We start from the raw sequence: 23,609 nt of genomic DNA on the forward strand, positions 1-23,609 counted from the left end.
GCGCTCTGCACCGTTATAAAAGAATGACAACGCAAATAGATGTTCTACATAGGGGGTTCCTTTAATGAGGGGAGAACAGCAGTCAGGTACACATCCTGTTTTACAAGATCTACAGCTTCTCACACACAAACAGCACATATTCCTCAGGCTCATGTCTAAATAATAGGAATAAATCAACTTCGTAATAATTTAATAGTTTGGTCCGGATAACAGGACACAAATACAAACAGCGGACATGAACAAAATGTTTTGGCAAACACAAATATACATAACTGGATTGTCAGTGTGGTAAAATAAACAGGCTTGAGTCACATCACCAATCTAATTTTTACCAGGCAAAAGAGGATGTCTATCCACATGTCATTTAGTTATATTAAGCATAATTTGTGCAAAAAGACAACCAGAATGGAAAGACAGCACTATGAATCTCTGGATCTATTACTCAGGTGTGTGTGTATATATATATATATTTATAAAAAACCTGGTAATGTTCTACAGCAGTGAGAAAGGGACATCTTTTATTTACACATTTACACACACTCAGGCAGTCAACAGGATACGGTGCAAACATTAAATTAGAGTCAGATCAATTGTGTGCTTCAGTTAGTGTCATGAAACGTGGCCTCGCAGCTACCTGCTGTAGAAACACACAATATTCACTGATGTGACTGCTGCTTTCATGCAATTGCCAGCGGCTTGTCCTTCTCTTCCAACCCAGCTGCATGTTCTGCATTTTCACTCTGCTCATTCTCCGTGTTGCTGTGACAGTGTATGTCAGGAGCAGACTCCTGGCTCTTAAGTGGGCAGTTCTGCACCAGGGCTGGATTCAGACAGAGGAAGGTCTGGTTGTTGGCGAGGGCGTCCAGACTGGTCGTGGTTGTGACCACCGAATCGCTGAAGATTGTGTTTGAGAAAACAGAGTTGAAAGTGAACGCGGAGCCCAAAAGTGACTCCTGCACCGGGGACTTGGAGTGGTCAGCGGGGACAACTGTTGGGTCTCTGGGAGGTTTGACTGGAGGAATGGGCTCAGGCTCACTGTGATTACTGTCTACTTCTGGCTGCTGCTGACTGGCTGTTTCCTCCTGTTTATTGCTCTCATCTGAAACATGGACAGAGGGCGGGTCAGTCGTGCCTGCCACCCTGCAGTCGCTGTTTACACTGGAGCGTCTGGACGACCCCTCTGCTGTGGAAATGACACTGCTTGCTCTGGGGAGACTTTTGGGAGACCTGGGCCCTCTCAGTCGCCCCTCTTTCCCCACAGGGGTGGAGAAGCAGTTGAGGCAGCCAGACATTGAGGACGACTTACCCTGAACGTACAACACTGTGATAGGCGAACAAACCGAGGCTCGTGTAATCTCAGCCTTGTTGGACTTTAAATTCACCCCATTGAGCTCTGGGTTTATTTTGACTGCGCCTGCTGAATCTGACGAGCGACGTGTCACCTTCCCCCTCGACCCCCTTCGGATGCTCTTTGTGCCCCTTGCGAGCCAGAAGTCCTGAGAATCTTTATGTTTTGGTGTAACCTGGATATCCAGGTTCTGACTGCTGGTGATGGGCACAGAAGAGGCCTTCTCCTTCTGCTTCTGCAGCTTCAGTGTGTGTTGGGGGGTGGAGGTATCGCTGGGTGGCTGGTAGGAGGAGGAAGAGCGGCGTGATGGAGGCTGCTGGACTGGACTGCTGCCATTTGACCACGGCTCATTTTCCAGACTCAGGCTGAACTCGCCGCTGCTCTCACTTTGGGCCCGACTCTGGACACCAATCAGCCCTGAAAGAAAGAGATTATGATGCTGTTTTAGAAGGGCTCCAACACGATGACATTCTTAATGACCTACAGGGGGCAGCAGAGTCTTTCTACGACAGTTGTTGGCCTCTATGGGCAGCACAGAGATTAATATGAAACAAGGTCATGATTGCAATTTGATGGATTTACTCTAATTCCTGAGCTGGTAATACATCTGTATGCTCACAGAATCCTCTAAACGAATATCTACAGCGGTTTACCGTGATTCTGCAGCTCGTCGTTGTCCTCAAATCCAGATGGCACTATACTGTCGTTTGAAACCTTGTCTGTTGGGCATACAAACAAGAAATTACTGACTGGTTATGAATAATTTACACTTTTGGCTAAAACAAATTAAAGGAGCACTATGTATTTTTGGGGAATACTTTTTAATCAGTCAAGAAATTATGTTTTGTTTATGTCTACACAAACTAAATAAACTCTCTTCGTTTTCATGACTGAAACAAACTGACCTTAAAGGACAACACAATTTCATCCTGTTATTCTTGTTTATATGTGGTGGACCCTGCCACCTTTCTAGCTTCAAACAGTGTTCTGGGACCTTATTTTCCTCTGAGAACAGCTTGTTTATTCACTTACGGACAAAATAAATATTTCTGAGTTTGTATTATTACATCATTAATATTCTAAATATAACAATTCTGAATTTTGAATTTATTCTCCAAAACTACTTTGTGCCCCTTTAAAAAATCTGGCGTTTGCTCATCTCTCCTCTACTCTTTATCCTAGCGATTACCCACTGTAATATGACACCATGAATGCCTCTACCTGTCACCCAAAGCTCAGAAACATGTGGGACAGTGTTGGTGGTGTCAGTGGTTGCGGTGGTGACGTGGCCAGATGGTGGGGTGGTGGGGTGATTGAGGTGGAGGATGGACATGGTGGATGTGGTGAGAGATGAGATCAATGCGTTCCTTCTTTCCTGCTTCGAGTCAGCCTCTGGCCCTTCCACCCACCGCTCCTCGTCGAACGGGGCCGAGGGGTACGCCAAGCTGCTCAGGGCTGGATCCAGGAGTGGAAGAAGTGGGGAGTGAATGGGGGAGGGAGGAAAGACAGGTGAAGTGGTCATGGAGATTAGGAGGTATGGCATGGAAGACACAGTGACAGGGATGGTTTGCTTTCTCCATAGACCACACAGATGTCTAGAATTGTGGTTTTAAAATGTTTCCCTACAGTACAGTCGGCCCGCGGTAGGTCAGAACTCCTGCGGCACAAGTGTCCTCCTGCAATGCAGCAGTTCCCTGACCTCTATTAACAAAATACCCCAGACTGTCTTCAAAAATAGCCACTCTGTTTGAAAATGACTAGTGCAGATGCCTTAAGCTGTAATTACATATCTAACAATTTGAGTTAGTGCTGTGAAATGAGGCTGTGATGGGCACTGCACCAACATGACTGACTGCTGATTTTACACCTACTCAGGTTACTTTGCTGTTATATCATGTAGCAGATGTTGGAAAAAAAAAAGAAGCACAGATTCACTCAGTATTATCTGGTTAGCCATGAAATGAAAGGCTACAGTAAAGATGGCGGCAGAAGCCGGACCACGGTCTTTCTTACACATGGAACGACGGAAGAGGGACTTGACTTTGTCTCTGTCCTTCAGCCTGTTCCTCATACGGGGAAACATTTTCAGAGTGGCTATTTAACAGCAAGCGCGGCCACATGGGGGGGGGGGGGGGGGGGGGGGTAGACATAAGGATGGATGCAAGGAGAGAGAGAAGGGTGTGAGGGAGGAGAAGGGTAGGAAGGGAAGGAAAAGACAAGGGAGAGAAGGAAGAAAGGAAGGAAGGAAGGCAGGGAGGCGGGAGTGAAGAAATCCGTTAACCAACGAGAAAGACACAGGGAAGACATATCGAGGACTGTTGAGGAAAGTCACACACATCATGCTTCAGGAGGAATGAGTCTTTGGACGTGACACACACATGTATGTTGACTCTTTTAGACACACTGAAATACCACTAGAGACATCACTCTACCTTTCATGAATTAATATGATCTCATTCTTTATTTGTATAAAAGTAAAAGGGTCATTTTGAGCAAATCAACTTTGTCGCTATCCTCCACACTGTGTGTTGGCTGCATATGATGGATATGCCCAAACAAAGATGTGGACATGACAAAAGTGCAGGAGCAGTTTACTTTAAAATCTATTTATTTAAAAGTTTGCATCTCTTTAAAGAAAGCCAAACTCCTAGGGGACATGTTCTGTGTCTTCCGGAAGTGGGCTGGACCTTAACACACTCCTGACTGATCTTTGCACTCTGCCTCTGATGATCTTACTTCTTCGTCTATGGCTGAAGTACTAAAGGTGGGGTGTTGATACTTTAATAAGAGCCGTTCTGTAAAGTCAATGGGAGATGATCTGGTTAATTCAATAAGGTCATACTCACTGCTGTTGCGTTGGGGTGAGATCATGGCTTCACCTGCTGAGGTGGAGGCTGAGCCTCCAGAGCCATCTGAGCTGATGAAGGAGCTACTGTCGTGACAGAGGTGGTGTGACTCAGCAGTGCCCGAGTGTGTGGGTGTTGGTGGGCGTTCTGGTCCTTGCTCACGGCTACTTGATTTAATCAACCTCTTCAGTTTCAGAGCTAACCAGTTTCCACGTCTGTGAAGGACCGATTTACAAGAGGAAAGAGAGAGCGCAGCAGAATAAGAATAACATGTAGGGGGGTCGATCACTACTCATGAATAGGTGAGTTAGACTAGCAATGGAAGTTTGTCCAAACATAGAAAAAACATTAGGAGAAAAAGTGTTTATTCATTTATTTAAATTAACATGAAAGCAGATAGGGTTGTACCATAGTCAAGCCTTAAAGGGGCATTATGTAGTTTTGGGGAATACATTCAAAATTCTGAATTTGAATAGTTACAGTATTCATGAGGTAATAATACAAACTCAGAATTATTTATTTTGTCCATAAGCGAATAAACAAGCTGTTCTCAGAGGAAAATTAAGTCCCCAGAACACTGTTCGAAGCTAGAAAGTTGTCAGGGTCCGCCAAATATAAACAAAGTAAAACAATATGAAATTGCGTTGCCCTTTAAGGTCAGTTTGTTTATTCAGTTTATTCAGTCATGAATATGAAGAAGGTTTGTTTATTTAGTCTGTTCTGTATTTCTGTATAAAAAAAAAAATTATGATTAAAACGCTTTCCCCAAAACTACATAGTGCTCCTTTAATTTCCCCAATAGATTTTGAACCTGGTGGCAGACATAATTGCGTAGTGAAAGCAAAGTTAAACACAGATGGTGTGATTATTCTATGGGCATCACATTGTGCAAACAACATTTATTTCGTAATGATGAAAAAGTAATAAAAAGAAATGTGTCTGTCAGACAGTCATTCATTATGAGGGACCCATACAGTTATTATCCAACTCTGCATTCCATCTCAGCTTGACGGGCCGTTCGAGTCTCTTTCAGCTCTTTGTTCTGATTTTACCATTTTTACTATTTTTACTGTTATGAATCACTCTCATAGCAGCATATTTGGTTGCAACAGGCAGCTGTCTTTCGTGTAAAAGGCTTTTATAAACCTACAGTCAAAAGACCGTCTGCTAACCAGTTAGCACATGGCTAACCACGTCCTGCTCTACAGAGATGGAGAACCATGGAGCTCACTGCATTACCGCCTGCACTATGAATATGCCCTGTTGATAAAATGTAATGTAGGTGAACAGAAATGACATAACTCACGACTCAACACTGGCAACGAACCAAGTCCCACTGCAGAAAGTGCTGATTGTGAAAACTGAAATTTGACCCAACGCAGTCATTTCACCCTGAGGAAAAATCAGGGTTATGACTTCCGTAGACAGCTTACCTGCGAGGAGGAGATGGCTCATAAAACTTGTACTGGTCCATTATCTTTTCCTCCAGCTTCTCCTTCTGCCTCCTCAAATCATTAAGCTTGTCACTTAAGATAGAATACAGACAGATGGATCATCAGTTATATATCATATCATAGTTATATATTGTGGGGCAGCTGTTGATTACAGCAGGATTTTAGTGTCATGAATAGGTTACACTTTGTGCTGCTTGTTCAATGCGTTTCCTCATTAACCAATCAGTGTAGCGCGGTTTTATTTAATGCGACTTTATCTTGTCACGGCGCCCTGTTTGCTCACATATACTGCCGCTCCTCGACGTGGAACAGGTCCTTGCTCTCCATGGTCTGTTCCAGCAAGGTCCGGTTCTGTAGCATCAGGGTCTCGATCTGGCCGAGCAGGTGGCGATTCTCCTCCTCCAGGTTGCCCTTCAGCTGGCCTAGCAACTTACACATCACGTGGACATGAAGCGATGTGTAAGCATGCACACGAAGCAAAACTCTGAATACGTAAGGTCAGCCTGAGTGTGCTGAGGTTAAAGGGGCACTATGTAGTTTTGGAGAAGAAATTAAAACTCAGAATTTGAATGTTTACAATATTAGTAAGGTAATAATACAAACTAAGGAAAACAAGGTCCCAAGAACACTGTTTGAAGCTAGAAAGGTGGCAGGGTCCGCCACATATAAACAAAGTGAAACAGTGTGAAACTGTGCTGTCCTTTAAGGTCAGTTTGTTTATTCAGTCATGATAAACACTTGACAGTTGGTTTATTTCGTTTATTTAGGCATAAAAAAATTAATCCGCTCATGAAGATCTTTCTCTTCTGATTAAACTGTCATCCCCAAAACTACGTGGAGCACCTTTAAGAGTTTATTACAAGGTCAAGGTTATACCATTTAAAAGGCACTTCTAAACTAGCTCCGCCTGCTGCGTGTCAGTACCTCACACTGGTTGGTGAGCTTGGTGGAGGTGATGTCCAGCTGCTGGAACTCCTTCTTGAGCTTGGAGAAGTCGGCCTCCAGCCAGGTGTGCTCCAGCTTGGCCTCATTCAGCTGGCTCTTGAGCTGCTTGTGATCCGCTGTCAGCAGCTCGTTGTCGTTGAGAAGCTGACGGTATGTCTGGTTCAGCCTGGAGCAAAAAAAACAAGAAAAAGAAATACAGTATTTGATTACCCATGTATTAGTCAAGGTGTGTATCCGCGTGTATGCGATCCGTCGGGATCCAGGCTTGATCCTCCTCACCAGTCCTTCTCGTCACGGAGCCGGCCGCATTCAGATGCAGTCGTCCTGTGCTGCTCCTTCTCCAGAGTCATCCTCATCTGCTCCTCCTTCATGGCTTTCTCCAGGTCGTCTAGCTTGGCCCGCTGCTGCAACAGGCTGTTGTACCTGAAGATATCACCAAACACACACACATGAACACAGAGATTTCATGTACTATATTGACAGTTCATGTGGCTGCCTCTCCTTTCCCCCACCTGTCCTGCAGCGTGCGTTGCTCCAGCTCCAGTGTGCGGTGGGCGTTTTTCAAACAGCCATGTTTCCCCATCAGGGTCTCGTACTCCATGGCCTGCCGCTCGTGCAGAGCTGCCAGCCGCTCATGATCTCGCAATAGCTGCTCGTGAATGCCGCGCAGCTCCTCGCGTTCCCGCATGGCGCCGTCCCGCTCGCTTTCTGTCCCTGACTGCTGCTGCTGCAGCTGAGCGTTCTGGGCCATGAGGGAGGCACTCTGTGAGTTCAGAGTGGATTTCTCCACCTGGAGAGAGAAAAGGCAGCCAGTTGATTAGAAGTTAATGTGGCATCAGTGCTTTCTGTGCGTGTTGTCTGCACGCTCACTGATGCAGAGGCTTAACAGAGACTCTACTGGACTCTATCAGCAATAAACCTATGTGTGTGCAGAGGCTGTTAAATGAAGTGTACCACAGAGAGTAGTGTGTGTTGTGGAGGCACCTGCAGGTTAGCGTTGTGTGTCTGCAGGGCTGTGTTGTTCTCCTGCAGTGAGGCAGCCTGCCTCTGCAGGGCGAGGATCTGAGCCTGCTGGCTGTCAGACTGACTCTCCAGCTGCTTCAGCTGGGCCTGCATAGCCTGGCGCTCTGCCTCCAGTGTCGCATTCTGGAGAAGAGCAGAGCAGGGGAGAGAAGAGAAAAGAAAAAGCAAGATGTTCATAATACTTTTATTTTACAGGTTTGCAAATGTCATTGTAAGTAGGTGTCACTTATGAAGTAACATATTTGATATGTTTTTAAAATGACCCCCAATTACCACAGCAATTACTCCAAAATGTATGGAAATTTCCCCTGAATCATTTCATAATAATACGCTGCAATGTTCCAATAAGCCATTAATAAATAGATGATCATTTCTTAAACACATTTCGTTGTAAACTTCCAAATGGTTCCTGCCTAACTTCTGCTGATCATGCCATAACAACTCATAGCTAGTTTCTGTCCAACGTCCCCTCAGCAGGCCACTAACTGGGGTAATTTGTGGCTAAAATTTCAAATATGTTGCTTGGTAATTACCACCTACTTACCATGACCATTTTGGTCATCTACTTGAATAAGGGCCAACCACTTACAGTCCTCTCCACCTCAATGAGACGGTCTTTGAGCTTCAGCAGTTCCTTGGTGGCTTCCTGGCTTTCACGCAGCCATTCGCTCATCACCCTGCCGGTCTCTCTGGGAGGGGTGGGGCTTGATGCTGTCAGCTCCTCCTCCTGCCTCTGTTGCAGGGCCTCATAGCTCAGCTTCACCTGTGGGAAAAAAGAGGTCCAACAGTTGGATCTGTGAAGATTTGCAATGCATTTTCTCAGAGTAAGCCTGCAAAGGTGAATTTGGTGACATGACTTACAGTCTTGAGCTCCTGGCGCAGCTGCTGGTTCAGGTTGGAGGACTCCTGCAGACGAGCCTCCAAAGCGGCCATCTTGTCTTCTTTAATCTGAAGAGATTTCTTCAGAGACGACTCCAACTCTGACTCCAGCATCTTGAACCGGCTGCATAGAGGAAAGAAGGAATTTCATTATAACACTTCTCATTTCTTACCATGTTCCCTTCAAGAGTTAGGATGGGAACAGTTTGTAAGCACCTGTTATCCGGTGCCTCCTGTTCAGCCTGCTGTGCACTCTTCTGGTTAAGGAGCTTCATTTCAAACTCATGGGCCAGCCTCTCCAGGTCATTGTCTCTCTGCTGGGTCTTCAGCTTCTCGCTCACCAGCTCCTAAAGATAGACAGTTTACCTGGATCACACTAGATTTATTGACATTGAAATACATTTTTGGAACATAAACATCCAGAACCCATCTAACTCAATATTCGGGTAAAGGTCTTTTCCTTATCTATGCTTCCGGTGGTTTTAACCAACATTAGAGTCTGACTGATGCTCCATTTTTGCAGGAAAAGTCGACACCAATATTAGGACTAAAAAATTCTGACATGAATTCAATCTACACAAATGTTTCCATATGACACATATTGCCAAACTAAGCTTAACAATGTATCTGTGATAGGCTGATATCGGCCAATAACATCGGTCAAGCTGGGCTGGGTTGTAACCAACATGCTGTCAGCTGATAATAGCAGAAATGTTATTAGTGGTAAAACTGTGTCCTCAAGGATAGGGACCAAAATGTAAATGATTTTTTTTCCCAACACAAAGTATTTGTCACAGAATGAACAAACACTTAAATCACAGTCACAGATTATGATGCAAATAAACTAAATGTTTGTAGATTAGGTGAGTTGTGGCTCTTAGTACACGTGTGTGTGCACATACAATTCATCAAAGGTGAAATGTGAGAATCTATGTGAAACACAGTGCCGCTGTAAAAAAAACCCAAAAAACACTGCATTATCCGCGAAGTGTCGGGGTGGGTCATTTATTCAGTGTGCGTAAGCTCGACAGCACAGACCTCTCTGAGGGTGGCCAGGGTCCTCTGGTCGATTGCAGCTTGCTTCGTCAGTTCTCTGTTGTCTCCCTCCAGGCCTTTGACCCTCTCAGCAGTCTCTCTCAACCCCTCCACCTCCTTCACAAGACAACGCATCTCCCTCTCCAGGCTGGCCATGCAGACATTGCTGCTGTCTAAGTTGGCTTCCTGGATTTCAGCCTAAGACGGAGGAAGGTAGAGCAGCAGCCATTTCATTCTGGGGCAGTGTGAGTCTTCAAAACATTATCCTGCCTTTGGTGAGCAGCTAACACTAACCCTTTAAGAACAAGCCTACTTACCTGCTGGCGGAGCCGCCGATTCTCTTTCTCTAGCTGCCTCTTCTCCCTCTCCAGGACGGTGGTCTCCTGCTCCAGGCTTTGCTTCTCTGTTTCCAGCTGCTCCAGGCGTCGCGCAGATATCCGAAGTTCTTCTAGAGTGGCCTGCAGACTCTGGTTCTCCGCCTCCAGCTCCTGAACCTCTGCCTCCAGGCGCTGAACTTTCCGATCTGAAGAGATAGAAGGAAAAAGAAAAAGAAATAAGCAGCTGTGTGACTGCACGACTGCAATCTTTAACGTTAACCCGATCCATACAACCCACCGGTGTTATCCAGGGAAGTCTGTAGGTGCTGATTAACGGTGTCCAGGGCCCTGCACTTGGCCTCCAGCCGCTGTGTGTGCTTGCTGGCATAGGAGGAGCGTGTTGGCAGACCTGTGAAGATGCTGTCGTGGCAGGGACTGCTGCTCTTCGAGCCAGGCGAGCGGCCACGTGATCCCACGAAACAATGGAGCCTGTTGTGGTTATTTTCTAAGACTTCCAGATCAGACATAAGTTCTTTGAAACAATCTCCTCTGTTTCCATCCTCTAACTGTCCTTTCTCCTGAATATGAAGGTCTGGATTATCAGTGAGGAGGATCTCACCCTGGGCTTCCTGCAGCTCCTCCGCGTGGAGTTGTTGATGGCAGTTTGAATCTCCATTCAGCATCGGCTGAGCGACTACTCCGACCGGGAATACATCAGCGCACTTTTCTATATCCGAGCAGGTGGGTTCATCTGTTGACGAGGTGCACGTGTTGGTGCCGCACACCACCTGATCACACTGAAGGTGGTGGCTGTGTTTGGGCTGCATGCTGCCGTTCATGGAGGCAGCTCTGAGTTCCTCTACGGTCCTTAACAGACTTTGGTTCTCCTTCTCCAGCTTCAGCATCCGACTGCAGGTCCTCTCGCTCACCTCCTCGCTCAGAGTCTGCTGGCCTGTACCCAAACACATGATGGCAATTAACTGAAGGAGGGGAGGACGTGAGACAGACAGCATGAAAGACTAGTTGTAAATGTTTAAAGGTGCCGTTAAAGGGTAACTCCACCAATTTTACACATTAAAGTGTGTTTACAGGTCTTGGGGAGCACTGCTGCATATGTGAACAAAGTAGTATAAAGCCTTTTATGGCTCTAGAGGAAGCTGCATGTAATGTGATAAATGGCTGCCAGTGATGTCACTCAGTGGCTAAACTGCATTGTGGGTAATGTAGGCAGCAGTCCACTGTTCCATATTGCAGTACAACACTGTTGGACTCATTTTGAACAGTTAAAAAACAAATGATTAAGATCTAATTCTCAAAACCTGCCGCCTAAATTACCCACAATACAACTTAAGCCGCTGAATGACATCACTGGAGGAATTTCTTAGATTACATGCAGCCTCCTCTGGAGCTTCTTCTGGAGTTAGACACACTCGGTGGATCTTTTTGCATGTCCGTTTGCAGATTGCATGTTTGTTGATTCTACCTCAGCTCAATGAGCCTATCAAATGTCTGTAAGATCAGAAGCAGCAACGCCACAGTTTTTTAACCTTTGCCATATATATTATGGTGCAAAATTCATTTGATATACAGTAGTCCCACATTGACAAAAAAAAGATAACTGACATCATCAATCTGTGTATGTACATCTGGTACATGAGCTAATTGCGCATCTTATATATCTTATGGACACTAAACAACAAAAGTAGATGTAAATGCAAACAGATTAACAGAGCCATGCATGCATGTACACACCTGGATAATATACATATCCATTTCATTGCTTAGCCGATTATTCCAACCATTCCCATCCATTATTTCATCACCTGCACTTACCCTGGGAGTTCTCAGTGGTCTTGGAGAGCTGCTCTAACTCCCAGCCGAGGTGCTGGGACTCCTCCATGCTCCTCCTCTGGGCCAGACACAGAGCCAGGTTCTCCTCCTGCAACTCCTCGATGCGCCTCCGATCTGCCTCCCTCTCCTAAATTGGAGACCGGAAGTATCAGCAGAGATGTGAGAACCGATCCTTTACAGTTGCAGACAGGACTAAATGATCATTTCATGTAAGAGAGGACTTATGCAGCTCATGTTGTGTTTTATGTGTTCACAAAAGCCACACAGAAGACAGTTCCTTGTGTGCTCCTGGTGTCTGACCTGTTCCATGTCGTGGACCCGGGCCTTCAGCAGCAGCGTGTGCTTCTCCAGCTGGTGGATTTTATCTGAGCGAGCCCTCCAGCCTTCCAGCTGATCCTCCAGCACCTCTTTGGTCTCCTGTAAGACCCTGTTATCCTCCTTTACCTCCTGAAAAAACGAACACGCAAAGAGACACATCTCAGATTCACAGATTTTACCGTCGTTCCTCGATTCACATCTTTCACTTTCCTTGTTCACATCTTAGGAAGACTCATCTCACCATCCAACAAATCATTTCAAAATGTATAAATATGTGATTAATTGCATCAGAATATTCAGTGATTTTCTAAATTGCAAGCATATAATCAAAATGTATGTGTCAAAATGAACCGGGAAAGAGTTTAGAATCTGCATCAACCTCCACTTTGGCCTTGTAGAACTCCATCTTGTGCAGTTGCTCCCTGTAGCGTCCCACTTCACTCTCCAGCTTGTCCGCCTTAATGGCTCTCTCTCGCAGGGCGTCCAGCTCGTCACGGTAGGTGCGGGCCGCGCGTGCGTCTATGAGCAGCTGGGAGTTCTGGTGAGAACAGAAGTGTGATTTATAGCAAAGTAAGCTCTGCACCAATCTTTCTCGAATAGTCTTTCCTGTGGGAAACTTCCTCGACCAAGCTGGAATATTCAAGTGTCTCTCGGCCAGATATTTCCCTCCAGAGTTGGTAAAGACTAAATCAGATTTAAAACGAGAGTGACTATTGGATTCACATTCATCAGGTGGACACAAACAAGATGATCCGAATGAATGCTATTGTTGCTCTACAGGCAGCCGTTCGCTTGCACGTTTGACATACCTACCTTATAAGGTATTAAAACGTCAGTGTTGTGTTAGCTTGTTCCTGTAAAGTGGCCCCAAAAAAATTACATTAAAAAATCTATTAATGCTGCTTTAATGTCCAGTCCAGTTGCTGGTAACCATGCTGACATGTACAGCCCCAAAGCTTCCCCAGACAGATCCATATAAGCTTTAGCTGTGTCCCTGAGTCCAGAGGTTCAGAGGTTTGAATTCACTGTCATTAAGCGCTGCTCTGCAGCAAAGTATGGTGTGCATTAATCTGTTTAATCTGCAGGGCGGTTAGGAGGTTACTGCGTGTCACTGTTAGAAGGAGCCGCAATCTATTCTTCTGCCCTGCGTACCTCCTGCTGGATCCTCTTCAGCTCTGCCTCCATGTCCTCCAGCTCATGTCTGCAGTCCAGCATCTGCTCGCTCTTCTCCTCTCTGGTGGCCAGATGTGCAATGCAGAGAGACAAGCAGGTGGTTACAATTTATATATATTTAAATACTGCAAATGACTAAATTCAGGAGTGAGCATATATACACACACGCATTGTAAATGCGTTAATGTTGTTATTCTATTTTCAATTGCTGAGTGGCCATTCCAAAACAATAACCAGGCTATTACATTTCTTTGTGCTGTAGTGTAGGTAACTGGACTTGTGGGTCGTTGATCCAACCAGCCTTCATGTGGGTTGCTAGGGCTAGGTGAGCCCAGGTGTGAATGGATGTTAAACTGTCTGGGGAGAGAACTCAGTACTGCATTGTAGGTGGGTGATAAGTAATGTTGTAGGCCACCTCCTCTGTTCAAAGATTGCCGTTCCAGTTTGAAATTGAATCTTTTACTCCTCTTTCAAACCATCTGTCTCCTCTGGCCAAGATGTTGACATTGTTGTCCTCAAATGAATGATTTTTCCCCTTCAGATGTAAGTTCTTCTTCTTTTCATGTCTTTGAAGCTGGTCGGTTATATGACAGTTTCCCATTTCTTTACACAGTCCTTTGCATTTTTATTGAACAGGTGTAAGTGGACAGCAGAGTCTTGACCTGAGGAGATGGCCTGGCTGTTTTGTGCCATTAATTTATGAAGAAGTTGTTTTGTCTCCCCAGTGTACACATCTGTGCAGTCCTGGCTGCATTGAACAGCATAAACTACATCAATGTGCATTGTCCAGTTGGGACAGCCACGGGTTTAAAGTGCACTTAAAACCCGTGGCTATCCCAACTGGACCTCTGTCAAAACCTTTTAAAGATTCAGAGCAAACAGAGAGGAGGACACGGAAAAACGTAACGACATCGTTATTCCTTATGTCGCAGGAACATCTGAGAAACCTAACAACACACTGAGGCAGAAGCTTGTCCATCCTAAGGACAAAACACCCAGGCATAAACAGAGTAATGTAGTTTATGCCAAGCTCACACGTGTCCTTTACGAATCTGTAAGGACACTCCTACACAGTTTAAAAGCCTGCAACTCCCCTCCAGTTAGTTAGAACTGAAGAAGCCTCTTGAATGAGAGGCGAATCGTCTTCAAGAAACAAGAAACGCGTCCAGTTGGCTACGATACAGCACTTAGAATCATATCCATGCACAGGATGACTAAGAACCTTCATCGACACTGGGCTATTAAAGTTGTGCAAACTTACAAATAGTTGATTCTGACACTAAGCTCAATGACCCCATTTTATCTTCATCCCCACACGCTATCGAGAAGCATATATATGCAGAAAGAGCTACTGCAGGTTCAGATCCACACATACATGTACATATGAAAGAACTGTCTAAAGCCATACAAAAGTTCAAAGTCAAGCCATACTTAGTGCTTTAAGCGATATTGTGTTTGCTCAGAGGCAGCAGTATGTCAATCTGAGCGTCCAAACAAGAGAGGACAAAACAGTGGAGTCGATGGGATGGACAGTGAAGATGGGGTCTTGATAGGATCAGGGTTAGTGTGTGTGTGTGTGTGCATGTGTGTGTGCATGCAGTGTCCGCTGAAAATCAGAGGCAATGTGGGTCAGTAATAGTGCAGAGCCATGGAACCTGCCAAGCAGGCGGTAATGTGGGCCAAATTCCCCAGGGCATCTCTTATCCTGTAGTATCACTCTCTCTCTCTCTCTCTCTCTCTCTCCCTGCCTCTCATTCACTCTGTATTGGCAGGTCCACAGAGGACAGGCTAACTCTTAACCAACAGCCCGACAGAAAAACCTGTACTACACTACAGGACAAATTAAACCCAGCAATCACTTCAATCGCTGGATCATTATTTTATTTTGTACTCACAGTTCCTGCCTGAGTCGTCTGATCTTGGCCTTAGAGTCGGCCAGCTCCACTGACAGGTGTTGCTGAGTCCCCGCCTGCTGCTGCTGCATGCTGGGAGAGTAGCTGGCTGACTGCGGGCTGGAAGGACTGTTGAGCAAGCTGACCACGCCGTCCTTCTCCTGCATTAGCTCTGCTATAGTCTGCATAAAAACACATTACAGATTACCTTTATCATAATAAATCGATATCAGATATCATATGGATTCATACGCACGTGCCAAACATGCAGTGTGTTTGTATTTCTTAAAAAAATCTGAATAAATTACGAAAGAAAATCAAATGTACCTTGAGCTGGGTGTCCCTCTGGTCCAGCAGATGTCGGAGGTGCGAGGCCATGTTCCTCGCAACAGCATCCAGCTCATCCGGGTGCACCTCACTGGCCTCCAACCACTGCAGATCCAGCACGTTCTCCTGATTGTGGGTCACCTGGGAGGTGAGGAGGAATAGTAAGGGTCGACATAATGTGAAAGAACATGTAGTGGCTGTGACGCCTGCTTTCATGTAGATGAAGCATGACAAGACACAAACGGATTTTCTCGCAAAGCTGTGGCATTTGCAAGCTCACGTCATACAAAGTCAGGTACCTCCTGAATATGCGCAGCTATGGCCGCCTTCGTGTCAAAGTCAAGCGTCTGGATCCTCTTGATGTACTCCTCTTTCTGCTCGCACTGGAAGTAAAAATGTACACAGATTTAAATCTCCATGGCTCATGCAGGCTGTGTCAGGTTGCCTGCACATAAACAGTCATGCAGTCGGCATTTACCTGGACTGCACAGCCTAACAGCAGCAGCAAAAGTTTCTTCATTTCCTCCAGACTTTGTTCTGTGGGCGAATAAATAAAAGGAAATGTCATTATCTGAAATAAAACTTATCAGATTGAAGCAGGGAGGGCTGCTGGCCCCGATTTTAGTTGAATCGAGTGCGAGCTGGTGAATTTGGGTCACCGCTTGCCAAAGCCTCAGCATCACATGCTAGTGTGCTTATCAGACTGATAGAGTGCAATTGAATTAAAACCAAATCAGGAAGAGTTAAAGCAGTCCGTCTGTCTGTCCGTCAGGAAATACTTTAGATCTTTTATTGTTTTGCATGGTTGCCAAGTAATTAAAAGTTATATTAATAGCAATATTTCACATTAGTTTCATTGGCAGGGTCTTTTCATATGACCAGTTTGGCAGTGAGGACACAAAGTCAAACACATATCCGAATCGAAAGCCAATTATAGGAAATCAATGCGGTGCTTATTGAGTATCTACAAACAGACTCATCAGGCTTCCATCCATATACTGACTTAGCAGCTCCACTACAGAGGAGAGACGAGGACTACTCTGAGTTTCCTTTCACAGAACGTACCACAGTAGGGAGTCCTGCCAAGCAGCAACACGTTTGGCAAAGGAATCATGATTAGTTGTCTCAGATTATCCTGCAGAGACACAGAAACAGAACGGGGGAGATGGGTGGAGAAAAAAGGGAAGATAAGCACATTTTAGGCCAAACTGAAACAAGGACACAATACAACACTGCTTGACGTCAAGCCAAAGTGCTTGAATGGACAGGGGCGTATGTATGTACAGCACATAGCCGCTGCTTAAAAACATGTATAGAAACGCGGCCAACAAATGGAGGAGTGCTCTGAATGGGTTGATGACGGAGCCAGTTTCCCCGGTGCGTCGGTGAAAGCCACCAAAACTGCTCGGCTCAGCCTTCTATCCGGTTATAAGTGGATGGCCATCATGCGTGCGTGTGTGTACAGTATGTGTTCGGTGTGTGTGTGCAGTGTAATTGTGATTGTTAACAGCCCCTAATGAGGATAAGTGACTCTGTACAGTTCAGGAAACTATTACTAATTCCCACATGCACTGAAAGCTACAGTTGACTGAACTCATGTAGTCCATCCTGCACCAACAGTCACATTTTCCCGTGACTGCCGACGTGACCCCTAAAGGAAAGTCCAACTGACTGGCCGTGAATCTCCCATCATCCCCTCCCTCCCTAGCTTATGTGTGATTAAAGAGTGTGGAACTGAGAGCGGAAGTCTCTAGTCTTTAGCGGTAATAGAAAACTGTGTTAACGATTCAGAGCCTTGCAGTAAGTTTAAAACAGCACCTTACTTTATATCGATGGGTTCAGCTTGATACCAGTATGAAGTATACCGGTTGTACTGTATCTTCATCCTGTCTCTGTCAGCTGAACCAATTTTCTTTCTAAATGTCAGTTTTGTTCTTACTTGCTTTCATAGGATTTCTAGAGTTACTGTGTACTCTATTTTGTAGACATTCATGCCCCCCAGAGGATGAGGCATACTGTTTGTTGTGGTTCCTGAATTCACACTCGAGCCACTGTGAAGTTGACTTTTTGGTTTTTAGTAAAATGTCTAACCCTAATATTAGATAGACTGCCATTAAATTGTGTACAGACATTCATGTTCCCAGGTGAATTCTAATGTATTCTAATGAGTTTGATTACACCCCCTCTAGTGCCACCACAAGATGGTTCTGACTAAAATATCTAAGAGGACTACTGGATGGACTTCTACTGTTATTGTCTGTACAATTTGGGTGTATTCATGCCCCCCAGAGGATGAAGCATACTGACTTCTGTGATGTCTGATTTTTTTCTGTAGTGCTTACCGTGAAGCTGATTTTTTGTTCATTAGTAAAATGTCTCACCCTGACTATTAGATGGATTGCCATGAGATTTGGTACAGACATTCTTGGTCCCCAGATAACATATTCTAATAACTTTGGTTATCCCCCTTTAGTGCCACCACAAGATGGTTCTAACTAAAATATCAACAACTATTGGATGGATTGCCATGAAATTTGATACAATCATGCTTTCCCTCGGGTTATACTCTAATAACTTTAATGACCCTCTGACTTCTCATGGAGATGATCAAATCAAAATTGTTCAGTTATGTCCAGTACTTTGGTTTGTGACCAAATAGCTCTTCCCGTTAACTGCCACTGTACACTGGTTAGTGCTAATTACCAAATGTTGTGACCATCGGTGACCATGGTAAACCTACCAGCTAAACATCATCATGTTAGCATTGAGCTAGTTTGCTGGCATTAGCATGTAGCTCAAAGAACAACTGTACCAAAGTACAGCTTACAAGTGCCACTAGCATGGCTGCAGACTCTTTTCTGCCAGTCCTTCAACTGACCTGACAACATAAAAATAACCCACAGAGGACCAGGACGGGTGTGCAGTTCAGCCGCAGTTAAAAGATGCAAGAGCTGCCCTACATCTACTTTGACTGAATTGTACTTGATTAAGAGTTATGTTAGTACGAGTTAAGGCATAGATAACACGCTGCAGTCTCTCTCAAATATGATTTTGCTTTACGTAAGAAGCAGGCATTTATGAATTCGGATGTCCTTGGATGGAGAGCTGCAGTGAGTCACATCAGCGTGACTAAACAGTAACCAAACTTTGAGTTTATCAAGAGCGGCAGAAAAAACACTGATCAGACAAGCCATTGATGATAACCTTTGTACTGTTAATCTGTAGAGCAAAAAGAGATCTATAAAACCATCTGAGCAGCTTCATGGTCCTGTCCTCGGTGAAATGACTTCTCCTCTGATCTTAACAGATCTCAACGGAAGAAAGCTTAGCTTATGCTTAATTACTCTGACACAGACAGAAAATCCAAGATTCAACATCAGTGGTGTGTGCCCACGAATCTCATGTCTGTCAGGCTGTGACTGCAGCTTTACTGTGGCTCTCTGCTGTGCAATAACCTCCCTCCTGTGCTGATTACAGAGATGTGTACATGGCGGATATTTAGGGCATGCATCTTAAGAAGGACTAGTCGATCTGCTGGGACACGAGTGCTACCAACTCTCTGGTTTAGCGCATGTGTGAGCCAGTGTGTGCGTGATGGATGAGTTGTCTAAAGTCTAAATCGAATGCTCAGATATCATAATCCGATGTAGAGAGTGATGGAGAGCTTAGCAGCCTGAAGCTCAGATGCACCATATAACATATAATATGGCCGAGAATCAAAACTCACCAGATAATACGACTTGATTTGCTGGACCAGGAAGTTCAGGTTCTGGATCCTGTGACTTGCATCCCTGCTCACTTTGCTCGCACCCTGAGGTGCAGCCGAGGGATTTCTGTCAACGGGAAACACAACATGAAGGCATTTTACTTGACATTTCTGTTGTTCACCAACAAACAAACGGTTGTCAGTGGAATGGAGCGAAAGGAAGCTGCGAGCTGGCGCAAGTGTTGGCTCAAGGATTGCCATGAAGACATGTATGAGGTCTCTATTCATTCCTAACTTTAGCCTGGGTGACGTCAGTCCTTTCAGCTGACAAACTGGACTGTTTCTGAGCCAAACAGGGTGGCATTAGACTTTCCACCCAAAGGAGAACCCTTTAGATGCATTCTTGGGCTGTTGGCTCAGTCTTACTGTAGTCTGAGGTTTAACTGTCATACATTACAGTTAAAATTCATGAACCTTGGTGCAGTTACACATGTCAGACCTGACCTTGTTTCTCAGGAAAAGAAACCTGTTGTGTTAAATTTATTCTGCACCTTGGAAAAATATATAGACATAACAGATGAAACGGGGTCAGAGATGCTGCTCAGCGCATCACATGTGTTAGTCTGTCCGTCTCTGCCATCGCCGTGCTGTTTGTCCTGTTTCTGTGCCTCCTCATCCTCCCCCCCATCTGTGTCCCAGTGCCACTAAACACCAGCAGCAAGGCCCTAATCCCACAGGGTCTCCCAATCCAGGAGATTATCCCGCCTCTTTCCCTCCCCTCCCCTCCCCATGGCGCAGCATTGTTTTGCATTTAGAGCTGGTTATTGTGGCCCTTGGGGATAATGGGATGAATGGATACCGTAGACTTGGGGTGGCCAGACAGCGTTATCCACAACTCCACTGGGTCATCAGTTTTTTACCCTTCCTTTGCACTTCTTCAATTTCGGTTCTTACTCCACCGTGAAGCGTCATTTCAGCCTGACAGAGAGGCTCAAGTAGCTCGCAGGAGTCTTTGACACAAACTGCCAGGGGGCCATAAGTTAGAGTTTGTTAAGGGTGAGGGTAATTCCCTCAGAACATAAGGCACCCAAATCATAATCTCTTAAGTAGCATCTTTCTTGACAGTGTCTATGATGTTCCTCGTGTCTTGGCAGATCTGGTCCAATAACAGTCTTTTTCTTCGAGGTGATGTCCCTCAGTGTTAGGCTGAAAATCTGTAACTAAGTTTAATGCTGCTTCTTTAGAGGAACCCTAACCTGTAAGTAACGAGGACGCTGCATTTGAAGACTGCTGCAGACGACAAAGATCCCCTTTATAACTGCAGGGTGACAAAGACAGCACTGTTGGTGCCTGGATGAGAATGTAGAATGCAAATGCTCGATACTGTATCAGTTAGCTGCGAAGACACCAAATTGTTTAAAAAGACGACTTTTGCTGGGATGATTTCAGGGTTGCAATGTTAATTGAAATGTTATCAATACTGTTATAAAGCCAAGAGCGAGATCCAAAATCGCAGAAGCTGCAATGTTCAGAGAACAAGTAAAATATTTGACAAATCAGCATTATAATGAAATACTGTAGTGCTGCAGACATGCCCTGTTCTCCAGGTGTAAGAAAAACATGTTCACATTGTACAGACTACACCAAATGTCACACTGAACCCCTAACCCAACTCTACCCTACCAGATCCCCAACCCTAACCGCTGACCCAGAAACCTAAACCTACCCTACCTTGCAATAACCTGAACCCTGACCCTACCAAATTTCCTAACCCGAACCCTAACCCTGCCCTACCAGAACCCTAACACTAATACGAACCCTATCCTAACCCTGTCATCAAGGCATCATGTGTTTTTTAAGCGGAAAAACAATGGAAAAAATGACCATTCATCATATCACAATCACAATATCTCTCAAAATAATCCTCTCATGATTAAAAACTCTGTTTTTGTATCACACATCGAGCACCCCCAGGAGAATTTCTAGTATTAGACAATATACAATACCGATATGCCATCCCCTTCAAAACATCATAGTTGATCATCGCTTAATGAATGATGCCATATCAAGTCTATGAAAGCCAACAGCTTCAAAACACAGGCTGCTAATCTGAAGATCCATCTGGGCACTGCTCACAACCGAGATTAGACATGTGGCAATAAACTGCGAGAACAAAGCTGGCACGAAGTGACTTACATTTGTGTCATCATGTCAATCAGGAAGACTCCATCCAGTAATTCAGAGAAGTCCAGGTGCACGTCCCCATCCTGTGGCACGAACGTCCTCACCTGATCAACAAAAAGAGAGTTGAGCGTGAGACGTTTGATGGCACAGTGTCTGTCAGGGAAATCAGAGCCTCTCCTGCGTTACTTACCCAGGTGACAAGTGGGCTCAGCATGAATTGATCCAGGCAGGGCAGAAAAACTCCACTCTCCATCGTTAGCGGGGTTGGGGGTGATCGATCTCTACAGAATACCCCAGCTGATTCACCCAGGAGGAGTCTGGTCAGGTAGCTACATCTCATTCAGAAGTGAGGCGGCCCTGCAGAAGTGCACCGTTCAGGTCGTCCCATCCATCTGATCTGAACTAGTTGAAATGTTCCCCTCGGCACACTGCGGCTTTTTTTTTTTTTTTTTTTTTTTTTTTCCACTCACAGGACTTCGATCTCTGCAGCTACATCCACACGATCCGGCAGTTTAAATGTCGCCAGGTCGGCGTCCAAGCTCAGTCCTATCCGCATTTTGTCCCGCAACACCACACTTACACACTCATACACACACACACACCAACATCCTCCTCGATCCTCTACTGCAAAGGCATCTGCCGTCACCCCGCTCCTCCTCCTCTCTGCTTCCCTGCTCGTCACACAAAAAGTTAGCCCTGATGTAGCCTATGGGTGATTTTAAAGACATATGAAACAACTAAAATAAAAGGTTATATCAGCCAAATGTGTTTTCTTATACGTCCAAATGCCTTAAAAACAGCCCCCCCGTCCCGCTGGATTCTCAGTTTGAAGCCGCTGCAGCAGAGGCGAAACATCTTTAATCTGTTACCATGACGACGGCGATCCCCATCCCTCCCCTCCCCAGCGACACCAAGAACGCCCACTGCAACGCTGAGTTTAACTGAGCAGGAGATGATGTGTTGATGCCCATCACACTAAAAAAGACAAAACAGAGTTTCCTTTCATGCCATCGCCCTTAATTCATTTCCAAGTAAATTCCCTTACTTTGCCATTAAGCATCATGTGATGGGAACGACAATAATTGGTCGTGCCAAAGAAGCAGCGTTTTAAAAGTGTGTATTTCATCCAAGACATACAGCACTAATGTTATAATTCATTCCTCTGTATACGAACCTCCAGTCATCATGCCAAACTTTGGCTTCTAAAGGTAGTAACTATCTGTGACGGTGCCATGGCACCACCTTGTGTTCAACACTGGAAGCACATCTGTAAATCTGTCACAGGTGCCTCTTACAAATACTGTAAAAATAAGAAATAGAGATGTTATAGTTAATTATAATGTACAAAGGCTGATATATTAACATAAGTTGGAATATATTCAACTGTCAGAGTTAATTAATTATGCAAATTGTTGGAGTGACTCCCACAATACAACTGTATCTGAGTATGTAGATTGTGTTGCTGTTGAATTGAATTAAACAGAGGGATCTTTTGTTTATCCAGCTTACCCTCACCATACAAAGCCTGTCAGAGTAATGTGATAGAATTTAGTGTCATTAACTACTTACCCCCATTCTGATGGAAAGTCAGGTGAGGTTTGGTAGTCGACAAAACATTTCTGGGGCTTCACAGCGTTCTCCTAAACAACTGAAGTAAACAAGGACTTGTTTTAAAACTTGAAAAAAGACCAACAACTGAAAAAAGTGTAAATTGGCTCAATACAGCTTGTCTGTTATGATCCAAGTCTCCATAAGCCCCATGATCCCATATTGATTTTGAAGGACAGTATTTACAACCTTGACAAAGTCGAGTTTGTGCACCCACGTCAGACAATTTTAGTTTAGCAGCTACAGTAGCTGTATCTAGTTTTGAGATTTCAGCTTTAAAGAGGGTGTAAATAACATCTTTTGGATCTCAGGGCTTACTTACTAGAGACTTAGAGTGTTTCTTTTTGTTTCAAAACAAGTCTGCATCTAATTTAGTGGCTAAGGATGTTGTGAAGCTCCAGAAATGTTTTTAGGAACTTTGAAACTTCACCTTACTGTGCGTTGGCATAGGGGTGGGTAGATAATGACTGAATATTTATTTTTATTTTGGGTGAACTTTAAAGCACCGCTGCTCCTAGAACAGCCTCACAGAGCCTCTAGTGTGGAATGCTTTTGCTTTTGATACATTCAGTATATTCACACAATCACACAGTAATCATATACAGAATACGGTTTAAAAAGAGGAGACAATTGTTTTTACTGTTATTAGATATTAGATTAAGTCCAAGTCCTTCATTTAATGTGTTGATTAGATGACTGGACT

General features: G+C 44.7%; 1 protein-coding gene across 4 annotated transcripts; it reads right to left on the reverse strand.

Moving 5' to 3' along the window:
- Positions 1 to 38: 38 nt before the first annotated feature.
- On the reverse strand, positions 39 to 22,163 carry LOC115585515 (girdin-like). Of its 4 annotated transcripts, XM_030423943.1 has the most exons (29): positions 21,489 to 22,163; positions 21,311 to 21,402; positions 19,136 to 19,241; positions 16,474 to 16,543; positions 15,887 to 15,945; positions 15,708 to 15,791; positions 15,409 to 15,549; positions 15,085 to 15,263; positions 13,169 to 13,250; positions 12,396 to 12,554; positions 11,999 to 12,145; positions 11,681 to 11,825; positions 10,146 to 10,799; positions 9,848 to 10,053; positions 9,534 to 9,728; positions 8,712 to 8,842; positions 8,478 to 8,619; positions 8,206 to 8,379; positions 7,578 to 7,739; positions 7,106 to 7,383; positions 6,873 to 7,016; positions 6,573 to 6,759; positions 5,932 to 6,077; positions 5,628 to 5,720; positions 4,195 to 4,409; positions 3,362 to 3,442; positions 2,570 to 2,803; positions 2,002 to 2,067; positions 39 to 1,765 (listed from the first exon to the last, which is right to left on the reverse strand). In XM_030423943.1, the coding sequence occupies exons 1-29, from the start codon at positions 21,636 to 21,638 to the stop codon at positions 678 to 680; spliced, it is 5,610 nt and encodes a 1,869-aa protein (XP_030279803.1). In that variant the 5' UTR covers positions 21,639 to 22,163; the 3' UTR covers positions 39 to 677. The 4 variants fall into 4 exon arrangements, with proteins under 4 accessions (XP_030279803.1, XP_030279812.1, XP_030279820.1 ...); XM_030423952.1 differs by lacking the exon at positions 3,362 to 3,442 and having other exon boundaries at positions 21,489 to 22,162; XM_030423960.1 differs by lacking the exon at positions 2,570 to 2,803 and having other exon boundaries at positions 21,489 to 22,162.
- Between the last annotated feature and the right edge of the window lie 1,446 nt (positions 22,164 to 23,609).

Source organism: Sparus aurata, chromosome 1, assembly GCF_900880675.1.
Source record: "Sparus aurata chromosome 1, fSpaAur1.1, whole genome shotgun sequence".
Classification (NCBI taxonomy): domain Eukaryota; kingdom Metazoa; phylum Chordata; class Actinopteri; order Spariformes; family Sparidae; genus Sparus; species Sparus aurata.

Coding starts and splice junctions, on each gene's coding strand:
- LOC115585515 (XM_030423943.1), bottom strand. CDS start 21,638: ATGAGATGTAGCTACCTGACCAGACTCCTCCTGGGTGAATCAGCTGGG. Junction 15,946..16,473: donor TGGCAGGACTCCCTACTGTG/GTACGTTCTGTG, acceptor ATTCGCCCACAG/AACAAAGTCTGGAGGAAATG. Junction 8,380..8,477: donor TGCGCCAGGAGCTCAAGACT/GTAAGTCATGTC, acceptor TTTTTCCCACAG/GTGAAGCTGAGCTATGAGGC.